A 13,750-nucleotide genomic window follows, 5' to 3' on the forward strand; every position below is an offset into this window, starting at 1 on the left:
GAGGAAGTGCATGCTGGCAGCCACGGAGTCTACTGCTGCTCCGAAGAAGCAGTAATGTAACTAACAAAAAAAAAATCTAATAGCCAGGAAGGTGTTAGGGGATGGGGAGGAGAGGAGAGGAGAGGGGAAAGGTAAAAAGATTAGGTACGAGTATAGGGACGTTCCCTCCCAGTCCACTCCTTAATTGGAGCAGACTGGGAGGGAACTGGGGAAGCCCTACTCGCATTGCCGCACGTTGCCTTTTAAAATTCCCCCTCTGCACGCGTAAGTTGCGAGCTGCCTGCATATGTGCGCGGATGTTATAATCCGGCGCACATGTGCACGCAGATATCGTATTATATAATGCGCACATGCTGCTTTTAAAATCATCCCTTATGTTGGGTGTGGCAACTGGAAGAAAAGGAGGGAGGAGCATGTTACAAGATGAGATTAGTCTAAGAATAAAACCCCAAACCATATTCATTGTTTCTTTAGCAGTACTAGATATACACAGCACTGTAAATATATACATAAGAAACACTCCCTGCTCTATGGAGCTTAGAATCTAGTAAAGACAACTAAGAGGCTTTAGGAAATGCTTTTATTATAGTAAATATGGTTAAAGTGAACAAGGCTATGATCAGGGAGAGCCATGGTCTAAGATTTAAAAGCGACCTCAGATAGGTGGGCTTTAAGTGTTACCTGATGACACACTTACTCAGCGAGGCTATTCCAGGCACATGGAGCAGCAGGGTGGAAGTACTGAGTCAAAAGTTGGCAATGGAGGAGAAGGATACTAATACAGTAAGAGAAGCTTGCCTGATGAATGATGCTCCCAAGTAGGGAAAATAAGAGAAGAGATGTAATGAGGAGCTGAAGAATAAATGCATATGTAGCTGACTAGGAGAAGTTTAAACTAAATGAGGGGGAGTTAATGCAGCAATTTCAGAAGACGAGTTAAATGATTACATAAGAACATAAGACTTGCCACATTGGATCAGACCAAAGGTCCATCAAGCCCAGTAGCCTGTTTCCAACAGAGGCCAATCCAGGTCACAAGTACCTGGCAGGATCCCAAGGGGTAGATAGATTCCAAGCTGCTTATCCCAAGAAGAAGCAGAGGATTTCTGCAACTCTACCTTAATAATGGTTAATGGACTTTTCCTCCAGGAACTTGTCCAAACCTTTTTTTAAACACAGCTATACTAATAGCTTTCACCGTAACCTCTGCCAACAAATTCCAGAGCTTAATTATGCATTAAGTAAAAAAATATATTTTCTCTTATTAGTTTTAAATGTATTACCTAGTAACTTCATTGTGTGTCCCCTGTCTTTGTACTTTTCAAAAGAGTAAACAGCTCATTAACATTTTCTCGTTCCATTCCACTCATCATTTTCTAAAACCTCTATCATCTCTCCCCTCAGCCATCTCTTCTCCAAGCTGAAGAGCCTTAACCACTTTATCCTTTCCTCATAGGTGAATCATTCCATCCCCTTTATCATTTTGGTTGCCCTTCTCTGTACCTTTTCTAATTCTGCTATATCTTTCATGAAATGTGGTGACCAGAACTTCACATAATACTGAGGTTGAGGTTGCACCACAGAGCGATACAGAGGCATTCTGATATGCTGTTTTATTCTCCAATCCTTTCCTAATAATCCCTAATATTCTATTTGCTTTCTTGGCTGCTGCTGCACACTGAGCAGAAGATTTCAATGTATTTTCAACAATGACACCTAGATCCTTTTCCTGAGTGGTGACTCCTAATGTGGAACCTTGCATTGATAGCCATAATTTAGGTTATTCTTCCCTAAGTGCATCACTTTGCACTTCTCCACATTAAATTTCATTTGCCATTTGCATGTCCAATCTCTCAGTTTTGCAGTGTCCTCTTGCAATTTCTCACCAATCCTCTTGTGATTTAAAAACTTAGAATATGTTACACGCGCCACCCGCGGCAAGGCCCTCTCACCTCCTTAGATGGACTCCAGGTTCCGGCTCTCCATCACTGGCAGTGGTGGGCCACTAGCGCCGACCTTGGGCTCCCTCCAGTCCGCGGAGAGACACCAGCAACACCGCGCCCCTTCCTAGGTGTGCACGCATCAGTGATTCTTTTAAAGGGCCCGCGGCGGGAACCTGGCCATGGACCCAGATGCTGACATCAGATCCTTCAGTGTATAAATGCTCAGGCCTTGCTCCATAGCGTTGCCTTTGCAACAGGTCTCCTCATACTCCGAGTACTCTTTGCTACCCTCGTCTGCCTTGCTCTGTGTTCCTGATTCTCCTTAGTTCTTGGTTCCTGTCTCCCCTGCTCATCTCGTCTGTGTGTTTGGATTGACTTCCTGGTTTTGACCACTGCTACTTTTGACGTCATCTGCCTTCTCCACGCCTTAGCCATTGCTAGGTCTGACTTCGCCTGCCTTCTCCAAGCCTTGACCATTGCTATGTCTGACCTTGCCTGCCTTCTCCAAGCCTTGACCACTACTTCGCCTGACTATGCCTGCTATCTCCATGCCCTGACCATTGCTTCGAATGACCACACCTGCTATCTCCGTGCCCTGACCATTGCTTCACCTGACCATGCCTGCTATCTCCATGCCCTGACCTTTGCTATGATTGACTACGCTATAGACTTTTCCGAGTCCAGAGTTCTCCATGGCTTGCTACAACTTCCACTTGCTGCCAGCTTTGATTCTGGCTAGTCAGTGACGCCTCTGTCCCTATCCTCTGGACGTGGACTGCTAAGGCTCAGGCCTTTCATTGCTTGGGCACCTTCAGTCTCACTTCATTCCTTGGCGCCCGAGTTCCCGTATCGAATCCCTTCTAGGATTGAACTACACCATCTACCAGCTGCTGTCTCTGAGCTGAACAACCTCTTACCTCCAGCTAACCTTGAGGCCTGCCAAGTCTGGCGGCCCTAGCACCCAAAGGCTCAACCCGAGGGGAACGTGGGCTGGTATAGGTGAAACTCCAGTGACCTCTAGCTTCAGCCCACTCCACCTGCTGACGGTGGGGACCCGTAGACCTCGTCTGCAGGTTGCATTAACCCCACCTCAGCCCAAGGGTTCACCTCAGCGCAACAGAATAATTTTGTGTCATCAGCATATTTGATTATCTCACTTGTTGTTCCTATTTCCAGGTCATTTATAAATACATTAAAAGACAATGGTCCCACAGCAGCTCCTTGTGGCTCTCTACTATTCACCTTTCTCCATTGGGAACATGTATCCAATGGAGAAAGGTGAATAGTCATTGGAGAAAGATATGTTGTAGAGCTGAATTTTGAATATATAGTAGTGGAGATAAATGGTTCAGTGGAAGATCTATGAGGAGCAAGTTGCAGTGAAGAGAAAGGGATGAGAAAGTGGATAAATGTTGTGGTAATGCAATCATCAAGCAGGGGTGGATTTGGTGGTGATATAGAGAAAGAAATAAGTTTTATTCATGTTTTGGATGTGTATGGAGGAGGAGAGAAGGGAGTCGATGATGACCCCAAGATTGTGAGCTGAGGGGACTGGGAAGATGGCAATGTTATTCCTGAAGATAGGAAATTAGAGAAGGTGGGAAGTAGATTTCGAATGAAAGGTTACAAGTTCTTGGCCATGTTAAGATGTTAAACTTAAAACATTCTCCTGAGATTCCATCACCCATCACCTTCTACCCCTTCCTTCCCTCCCCCTCTATTAGATCCTATCACTTCTTCGTTTGAATTTCTAGAACCCACCTCAGCCAAGGAAATTGAAACTGTTCTCACAAAACTCAAACCTGCCTGTCACCCATCAGACACTATCCCCACAAAAGCCCTCCTTTCTATCCCCAACACCATTTCCAAACCCATTGCCGACATTATCAACTCATCCCTCACATCAGGCTCCGTCCCTGATGCCCTTAAACTGGCAGTTGCCAAACCTCTCCTTAAAAAACCCTCTCTTGATCCCAAAGACCCTTCCAATTTCTGCCCCATCTCAAACCTACCCCTCATCTCTAAGATTATGGAATGTATAGTAAACTCACAACTCACTGAGTATCTTGAAAATAACAATATACTGCACCCGACCCAGTTTGGTTTTCGCAAACACCTCAACACAGAAACCCTCCTAGTCACTCTCTCTGATCATGTCATCAGAGGCATGGACCAGGGTAAATGCTTTCTGCTTGCCCTACTTGATATATCTGCTGCCTTTGACACCATCAATCATAACCTCCTCCTCTCACGACTTTCAGAAATAGGCATCTCAGGCGTAGCCCTCCTATGGTTCAAATCGTACTTATCCAACAGGAAATTTGCTGTTAAAATAGGTAATGCTAAATCCTCACTCCACTCCCTGTCTCAAGGCGTCCCGCAAGGCTCCTCCTTATCATCTACCTTATTCAATATTTATCTCACCCCCCTTTGTCAGCTCCTAACGAACCTCGACCTTAAATTTTTCCTTTACGCCGATGATGTTCAAATTGTCATCCCCATTCACACCTCCCTTTCGGATGCCCTAGCCTTCTGGAACACTTGCCTTTCCTCTATAAACAACTTCTTCACCAATATGCACCTTGCGTTAAACACCTCCAAAACGGAACTCCTTCTCATATCTCAACACCAACCCCCCAACCCCTCAATTTCCAATGACCCAGCCTTCAAAGTCCTCTCGTCCCAACAATGTGTGAGAGATTTGGGAGTCATTCTAGACCAACAGCTAAACCTTAAAAAATACATTAGTTCAATCCTTAAGGAAGGCTTTTTTAAGCTTAATGTCCTAAAAAAGCTCAGACCCCTCCTACACTATCACGATTTCCGGACTGTTATCCAGGCCACCCTTTCCACCAAGTTTGATTACTGCAACTCTCTCTTACTTGGCCTTCCTTATTCCACCATCAAACCATTACAAATGTTCCAAAATGCAGTTGCCAGGGTCATCACAAACACACGGAAGTCAGACCACATTACCCCTGTACTCAGAGACCTACATTGGCTCCCCATCCCATCACGCATCATCTTCAAAACTCTCTCAATCATTCACAAATCTATCTACTGTCATAACTCCAACTGGCTAGATGAACCCTTCCATTTTACTCACTCTGACCGACCCACTAGAGCCGCCAATAGAGGAACCCTCACAGTACCTTCCTTAAAAAAAGCTCACCTCTCCTCCACCAGGGACCGCGCAATCTCAATTGCAGGCCCCAGGCAATGGAACTCCCTACCTACCCTGCTTAGACTTGAACCATGCTATGCTAAATTCAGAAAGAAACTAAAGACTTGGCTCTTTCGACAAGCCTATCCTGATTAGAGCCTCCCTTTGATTCCCCCCGACTAGAGCCCCCCTTGACCCCCCTCACTCTACCCCTTCTCACCTTGATGGCCCTCCGGACCTCGAATCCTCCTACTTACATAAATCATGTTTGACATGTGAATTAATGTACTTAGTCATAGCTCTTGTAAATATTTCAATTTTGTACCCTGTATATAGTTACCTTATAGCCCTCTTGTTACACCTTCTAATATCTCTTTACGAGTTACGCTATACATCCTACTGCTCTACTTTTCTTATGTACTCTGGACGTTTTATGCTCCCCTCCCCCATCCCTGTTCATTGTACTTTGTTTCTAAGCTGTCTGTTATTATGTAAACCGGCATGATGTTTGCACACTAATGCCGGTATATAAAAGTTTTAAATAAATAAATAAATAAATAAATAAAGATAGCAGTGGAACATCCTAACTGTGAAATCAGATAAGCAGACTGAGATTTGGGACTGGATTCTTGATGAAATGTCTGGTGCAAAGATATAGATCTGGGAGACACCAGCATGAAGTTGATACTAAAAGCCATGGAAGGAGATTAGAGCTCCAAGAGAAAAAGTGTAGAAGAGAAGAGAGCCCAGAACAGAGGAGAAGGATCTACCAGAGGATCAACTGAATGTATTATGTGAGAGAGAAGAATAGTTAATGAAAATCCAGGAAAGGAAACATTGTCAAGGAGTAGAAGGGAATCAATGGAATTAAAAGCAGCAATGGATAGATTGAGGAGGATGAGGATTGTGTAAAGGCCCTTGCCCTTGGCCATGAAGAAGTTTCTAAAAGCTTTGGCAGATTTGTCTCCATGGAACTTAGAGGACACAAGATTGGAGTAGTTTCAGAATGGCTTGAGATGCAATAAAGTTAAAGAAGTGGAGCTAAGTGAATGTTTGAATAGTTTGGATATAACAGGTAGGGTTCAATGAAGAACATGTTTTAAGGCAGAAGGGGCATTTGAAGTGGAAAGTAATGAGGATGTGATAGATGGAGGCAAAGACTGCAGGGGATATAGAACTGGGGAGATGGGTGGGAATGTGGTCAGAGGAACAGGTAGTACATTTGAAAAAGGAGAGAAGGGACCAAAGTGAGGTAGGGGATAGAGGCAGTTTAAGGAGAGAGAGAGAAGTGCAGCAGAAAGACAGCAGGAGCTGCAAGCAAAGTATTTTGTCAGGTGACCTAGGAGAAAGTGCAATTATAGACTGGAAGAAAGTAAGCATGAATGTGAAACAGATGGAAATGTACCCAGAGGCACTGTGCAGAGCAGGAACGTAGAGAATGAAGTCTGGAGGTGTGACATGGTTGGTGTTCCATGCTTTACAGGATGGAGCAAATGTCCAAAGCAGAGAACACTACAGTATTGTAACAAGAAGTTGCCTCATCAACAGACTCTGCTACGGTTGTGCAAGAATAAAGAGTTGAGACAATAGTGGCGAGGATGCAAGGATAAATGACTTAGAGATTCCTAAGGTGTTGATGGTGACTGCAGACCTGCATTTACACACAGGTGCATAGGCCCATGCCTAGGGTGGCAAATTTCATGCTCCATCACCACCGCCTAGCAGGCCCTCCAATCCCATCATCTGCTGCTCCCCCCCCCCCCTCACTGTACCAGGCAGGCTGCTGATTCTGATTTCCTGCAGACCCTCCAACCTCAGAGCTCTGACTCTGGCGCCAACAAAAGGCCTGCAAGTCAGTTTTCATAACACAATTCGAAAACAGCAATCCCTTGGCTCGGTTGACTTCAGAAAGCTGGGATGTTGCTGCTTATATGGCCATCATCACCCTACTTCACCGGACTTTGCTGTCAGGATGTGTGCCTTCTGCCTATAGGACCTGTTGTGCCAACTTAATCTAATTTGGATAGAGTATGAGTAAGCGGGACTGCATCTTCCAAGTTATTTCAAAGCCCACTTGACTCATTTTATCCAAATTCAGATTAGTGAACCCAAGCACAAACATTTGCGCCCTCTGTGGTCTTTGTTGTTTAGCTGTACACCACAGTGTGTGTATTTGATGCTCTGGAAGACACAATTACCTCACAGAATACTATGAATCTTCCCTTAGACAGCCCAAGGAGGTAATCTGGACGTAATGAAGATTTATAGTAATCAGATAATTACTATCGATTGCTCTTTAGACGTCTTGATGAGGTAATTAGACTATACTGCAAATAAGCTGGAAGTGATTGATTGACACAATCCTAATTTAAAAGGTTTCTAATTATGTTTCTTTTCTTCTAACGACTCATAAACAAACATCATTTCAGCTTTTGGAATTGTCAGGTGACAGGTTCACTGGGAACATCAACTCCATGTCTGTATGCTAACAGTATATATTATCTAAACAAGGGAAGCTTGCTGTTCCAGTGCACCTTGCTGCTGAATGAGGCAAGGCTGAAGGGATCTGGCATATGCTATTCTATTCTTGATTCCAGTTTCCTCTTTTCTGACATCTGCATGTACCCTAGAGAACTGTGAATCCGCTATGCAGTTTGCCATTGGTTTTGCACATCATAATGAACAGCATGCTCGTTCCCCTAAAGTGCATAAGGGTCTTTATGGCTATCAGTGCAACCATGTGAGGAGATAAAATCTTTCTCTGCATGCTTTGCATGCTCCCGTTTTTCAATTCCTCATACTCTGAACACAGAGATAAGTTCTCCAGCTTGTGACGTGTAACACTCCTGCCCACCCGGAATGTGAAACCTCAAAATTTGGCCAACTGGAATTCCCCTTTACATTCTTCATTACGTCAGAAAGAAAACTCCTTAGTCAAGCTAATAACCATTGCCTTAGGCATCTAGCACATTCATGTTTTCACTAGGGGCCATGTAGCTACAATACTCAAATGTGGGCATGAGAATTTCCATCTGCATTTCTTTAACCATTTATTAATGAAATAGTGAATCTTTTACATACTGACTGATAAAAGGGACACCCTCAGGTAAATGCTATACTTTTTTAGAGGTTTTTTGTAGTAAAATAATGCCTGGTGAGATATAATAACATAGTAATGATGGCAGAAAAATACCAAATATTCCATCCAGTTTGTCTGGCAAGCTTTTTATAGTAGTAGCTGCCATGTTTCTCTCAAGGGTAGCAACTGCCGCTTCATGTAGTTATTTCCAAGCTGTATGATAACCCTTAAAAATTTACCGCTAGCAACATTTTTACTGGATGATGAGCCTTCCTGAAAATTCCAACAGTGCTGCTTGATGTGCTTTGCTTATTGTTGAGGATAGTAACAGCTGCTCCATGCAGGTTATCCCCATGCTTACCAGTTCCCAAGACATAAAGGTCAGGATCCTTGTTGGCTGTTGTCTGAATCCAGCTCCCCTTTTCCCTCTGCCAGTGAAGCAGAGAGCAATGTTGCAGTTGCTTCAAAAGTATCAAAGCTTATTGGTTGAGGAAGAAACTGCCGCACCAGCAAGTTATCCCCATGCACCCTTTTCTTCATTTCCATAGCTTATCTCCAGTTGAATTGTGTGCATACTATGTGTCCTTAATCCAGTCATCAGTCATTGACCAAATGTATTTTATTATTGCCACTAGGAAGTCCTGCAGATGGAGAGGCAGATGGGAGGACAGCTACTGGATGAACCAAAGGCCCTTCACTTTAAAGGCAGTACCCACAACCTGCGACTCTCCATCCATGACATCCCACACTCCCTCTGGAAGAGCAAGTTGTTGGCTAAGTATCAGGTAAACTAATACAGCTCTCAGCTAGTTACGCAACAGAAACACTGTAGGGAAGTTTAAGATAACATGAAGCCTGGAAAGAGGTATATAAGTCTTCCTGAAGATAAGAGATCAAGAGAGCATATTTCACATTTTTGTTTTTCATGAATGTAAACATGGCTTTTCAAAATCATCCATCCTCAAATCAGGTGAAAGTAGGTGTGCATACATTTAATCATGGGGAAGAGGGGCATTCCTGTGAGCTGGGTGTATCAAGTGAGTGAAAATACATATGGGGATTTGATTTTGAAATACCCATTGGTGCTTTTCCTCATGGAGCCACACCATGTAAGTAGCAGGTGCAAACTCAACAGGCATTTCTCTACCCACAGACCTTGCTGGTTGGGCTTTCAAAAAAAAAACAGCTTGTAAGGCATTTCTGTTCGAAAATTAGATTGCACGCTTATGGGGACATTAGTACCCAAAAACCATCTGACCTAATAAAAACTGTCTCCAAGTGACTGCAAAGTTATGGAACACCCACGACCTCAATATCATCTGCCTTGAATACAGGAAACTCCTTCTTACCGACTTTCCTCTCACTGACCTCCCTATACTGCAACCAGTCCGGAACACTGCTGCCAGTACTGTTTTTTTAATGCCTAGGCTTTGACTGCTTCTCCCCTTCTTGAATCTTTCCACTGGATTGCATCTCGTGCTGAATTCATTTCAAACTTTCCTTCCAAGTCTATTTCTTTGTTTCACCAGCACTAGACTTCTGCCTCTCTGCTTTCTCCCTTAAGATTCACTAGCAAGGGCTGAAGGTGGTGGATGCATGTAAGTGAAACTCCGTCCATCCCAGGGCCTTTGTTTACCTCTATTTTCCCCACTATTTCAATTATATTTGATATATGTGAGGTGAGATGTTCTTTTATACCCTTCTGATTTGGAGAATTGTCCTTATTGCTGTCATCAGAGAATTTAAAAATGAACACCAGACCCTCCCAAAGTACCGCAGAGAAGCCCAGTACAGGCTATTATAAGGAAGCCGGTGAGTCTGAGAGGCCCAAAATTTATGTGAAATTAAAGTCTGCAAGCCAGTATGTCAAAGGATTTGGGTTTTATGTAATCCTCGATAAGTGGAATCAAAGAGCAGTTAGATGTCTTGTGCCCAAGGGTAGAAGAGTTGGAGCAGCGAGCCTCAGTCTCAGAATACTGGGAGACCTCTGCAGTAAACTCCCTTGTGGCACTGAGAAATGCTACAGGACAGAGTAGTAGAGCTGAAGAACAGGTCATGGTGTGCTAGTATCTGGATGGTGAGGATCCTGGAATGAATGGCGGGACAACATGAGAGGCTTCCTGGAACAGCTAAAGAGACTTGCTAACACTGAGCAAGGACAACTCTAAAATAGATCTAGATAGAGGACATCGCATTCCAACGCAGCAGCAACCAGGCAATAATTTCCCATGGTCACTGGTGATTACATTTCATAAGTACCAAACTAAAGAAAGGGTAGTGAAGACAGCTTGGGAACTAGGCCTCTTGAATTATAACAGACACAATTTGCTTATGATGGAGTCAAAAATCTTAAGCATGAAAAGAAACTCAAATTCAGGGTGATCTGCCTTGGCCAGACTAACAGCGTTTGTAGGTGGCACTTAAGACGCGCTTTGCTATGCTGGAGGATGCTATGGTGTTTCTCACCTTGTTAAAAAAAACATGGTGCTTCTTCTCCATGTGCAGTGAGTGTAGCCTCTAGAAGCCTGCAAATGAGCATGGCTGCCATATCTGGCAGGGAGCAGGACAGAAGGAGCAGGATTTCACATGCTGAAAGCCGAGGAACTGGTCAGTGGTGGTTCTGTTCCTGGATCTCACTGAATGGTTTCCGATGGGGGCCCTACCAAGAAGAGGATAAGCAAAATTTATAAGGATATTCATAAACCAGACAAGATCGGAGATTTATCTTCTGTTAAGGTCTGGGAGAAGGAGTTTGGAAACAGAGGATTGGGATGTTCCCTTTCAGATGGTGGACCAACATTACTGTATTTTTCTGAGAGTTTATCTCACCCCAGTGCATCTCTATGCTATTAATAGTGCCCGATCAGCTCTATGTTAGAGGAATTGTGGAGAGTGGGGACATCTTTTGATATTATATATAGCTGCCCTCTCTTACAGTTATTGGGGAGAAGTCTGGAGTGGCGTTGTGGATATCTTCATCCCTGATGACCCGAGAATTTGTATATTCTTATTTGCTCTGAATGTGATAAAGGGAGAGAAGGAGCAGAAGTTGCTTAAAAAGCTGTGCCTGGTGGGTCAGAAGGTGTTATTGAAAAGTTGGAAATCTAAATGTGACCCCTCATTGAGGGAATGGCATGTGGAACTGGGAGCAATGATGGAAATGGACAATCTTATTGAAAAGATTAATGGTAAATGTACCAAGGCACAAACTCTTTGGTAACCTGTTGTATCCTATTTGAATATGTGTTAGCTGATGGAGCCTTCACCTGTGTTGTATTTGGTATGATTTGATGGTAGGGGAGGTGTTTGGGCTTTTTTTGTAGTCCAATCTTGAGTGTTTCTGTTTCTGTACTGGAATATTCTTTGGTATTTGTACTGGATGATTGAATTTCAAGAAAGTTTAAGTTAAAAAAAAAATGCATTCTTACTCATGGTGCCCTCACTGTGCATCTTCTCTCTTCATTTTGAAATATCACCTTAAAATCCTTCTCCATTTATCGACTGCTCTTGACTGCTTATGCCCTTCGTTACTCAACAGCAGAGTATGAATGCCTTGGGTGGGAGAGGTCTGTCCATGTAAAAAAGGTTGACCCAGCCTTAGACAAATGCTGTAGATCATTGTTGGCTCTCTTAAACCAAGTAATGTTGGTAGTCTCTACATTTTAGCCAACATCATAGCCCTGGATGTCAGAAAAAAGGGTGGCCGACGGTGCAATATGTTGACACCGGACCACAGACCCAAGGTATCCACTCTACCAAGCACATATGTGCTATCAGTTAACTCAAGGCATGTAAGAGTTTTATCACCACCATATTCAGCTCATGTCAGGAAAGCATGCAGTGGATATTTTGTTTCTGGCTGCCAAGGTTTAGACAGAGCAAAGGACTTTATTTTGATCAACTACAGTATAGTGTGTTTTTCCTTTATTAGACTGTGTTGCAGAATTGCTCCCAGGAGAAAAAAAAATCCTTATGGACTTTGAAAGATTGACTCTTTTCCCTCCTGTGTGAGAAGAACCCAGAAGCATGGGTGCTGTCCTAGCCCATGACCTCCCAAGATAGCCCCTGCATAGCAGGAAAAGTTGAGGCAGGGGGGCTGCATATGGAAGGCACAACTCTAAGCAATATCAACTTCTGATGAGACTACAAGTAGGAAAGACTCTTCCACAAGGGTCAGAAGAAAACACAGGCAGTCTGCCTCCATACAGGTATAAGGCTGCTGCAGAGTGAACTTCTAGAAATGGAGCAATCTTGACCAGGCCCGGAACATGAACTGAAGTTGTGGTAAAGGTCAGACCATGCCTTGTTAGAGATGTGCAGAACTGATGATTTAACAACAGTTACCAACCGTGTGAGGGGGACCTGGGCCAGAAATGGTCATCACTGATTTAAATTAGTGTAATGAATAAACAATACTGTTGCCTAACATTAACTGGCTACATTAGCTGTATAACACTGAAAATTGATGTTATCCAGCTAACTTACTGCATGATTCACCTCGGAACTACCCTGAGAGCCGGATAAGTTTTTAGCTGGCTAAAAACATATTCAGTTATGTCAGAGGCATTCAAACCTAGCGAGATTTTCAAATCCTGGCATTTGAATGGCTAAGTGCCAAATTTATCCAGACAAACTAATTGAATATGGACTTGGAAGCGATGACGATGAGCTGCCCTCTCCTGTGGATTTCTCCGTTGCCTCACTCCATTAATGCAAAGTGGGCAAGGTCCTAAGGACCAACCATGCAGCCTGTTCATCTTCTGTTTATTGGGTTTGTCATATAGAAACATAGAAATGACGGCAGAAAAGGACCAAATGATCCACCCAGTCTGCCCAGCAAGCTTATGCCAATGTCTGCTATACTGTGCAGGTTACCCTTATGCTTATCAGTTTACCAGACTGTAAAAGTCTGGGCCCTCGGAAGCTTAGGGGTAGATTTTAAGAGGCGCGCGAACAGCCTACTTTTGCTTGCGCATCAGACTCAAGCAAAAGTACGCTGGATTTTAGTAGATACGCGCGGAGCCGCGCGTATCCACTAAAATCCTGGATCGGCGCGCGCAAGGCTATCGATTTTGTATAGCCTGCGCGCGCCGAGCCGCGCTGCCTCCCCCCGTTCCCTCCAAGGCCGCTCCGAAATCGGAGCGGCCTCGGAGGGAACTTTCCTTTGCCCTCCCCTCACCTTACCCTCCCTTCCCCTACCTAACCCACCCACCCGGCCCTGTCTACACCCCCCCCTTACCTTTGTCGGGGGATTTACGCCTCCCGGAGGGAGACGTAAATCCCCGCGCGCCAGCGGGCCTGCTGCGCGCCGGGCCGCGACCTGGGGGCGGGTACGGAGGGTGCGGCCACGCCCCCGGGCCGTAGCCACGCCCCGTACCCGCCCCCAAAACGCTGCCGACACGCCCCCGGAACGCCGCGACGACCGGGCCCGCCCCCCCGACACGCCCCCGACACGCCCCCCTCCGAGAACCCCGGGACTTACGCGAGTCCCGGGGCTCTGCGCGCGCCGGGAGGCCTATGTAAAATAGGCTTCCCGGCGCGCAGGGCCCTGCTCGCGTAAATCCG

General features: G+C 44.7%; 1 protein-coding gene across 2 annotated transcripts in view; it reads left to right on the plus strand.

Moving 5' to 3' along the window:
* UNC5C (unc-5 netrin receptor C) overlaps positions 1–13,750 on the plus strand; it is a 667,077-nt gene that overhangs the window by 626,450 nt on the left and 26,877 nt on the right. For both annotated transcript variants that reach the window (XM_029597498.1, XM_029597494.1), the window contains one exon: positions 8,821–8,970. In XM_029597498.1, the coding sequence (XP_029453358.1) occupies positions 8,821–8,970 (150 nt within the window). The remainder of the gene's footprint in view (positions 1–8,820; positions 8,971–13,750) is intronic.

Source organism: Rhinatrema bivittatum, chromosome 1 (genome assembly GCF_901001135.1).
Source record: "Rhinatrema bivittatum chromosome 1, aRhiBiv1.1, whole genome shotgun sequence".
Classification (NCBI taxonomy): Eukaryota; Metazoa; Chordata; class Amphibia; order Gymnophiona; family Rhinatrematidae; genus Rhinatrema; species Rhinatrema bivittatum.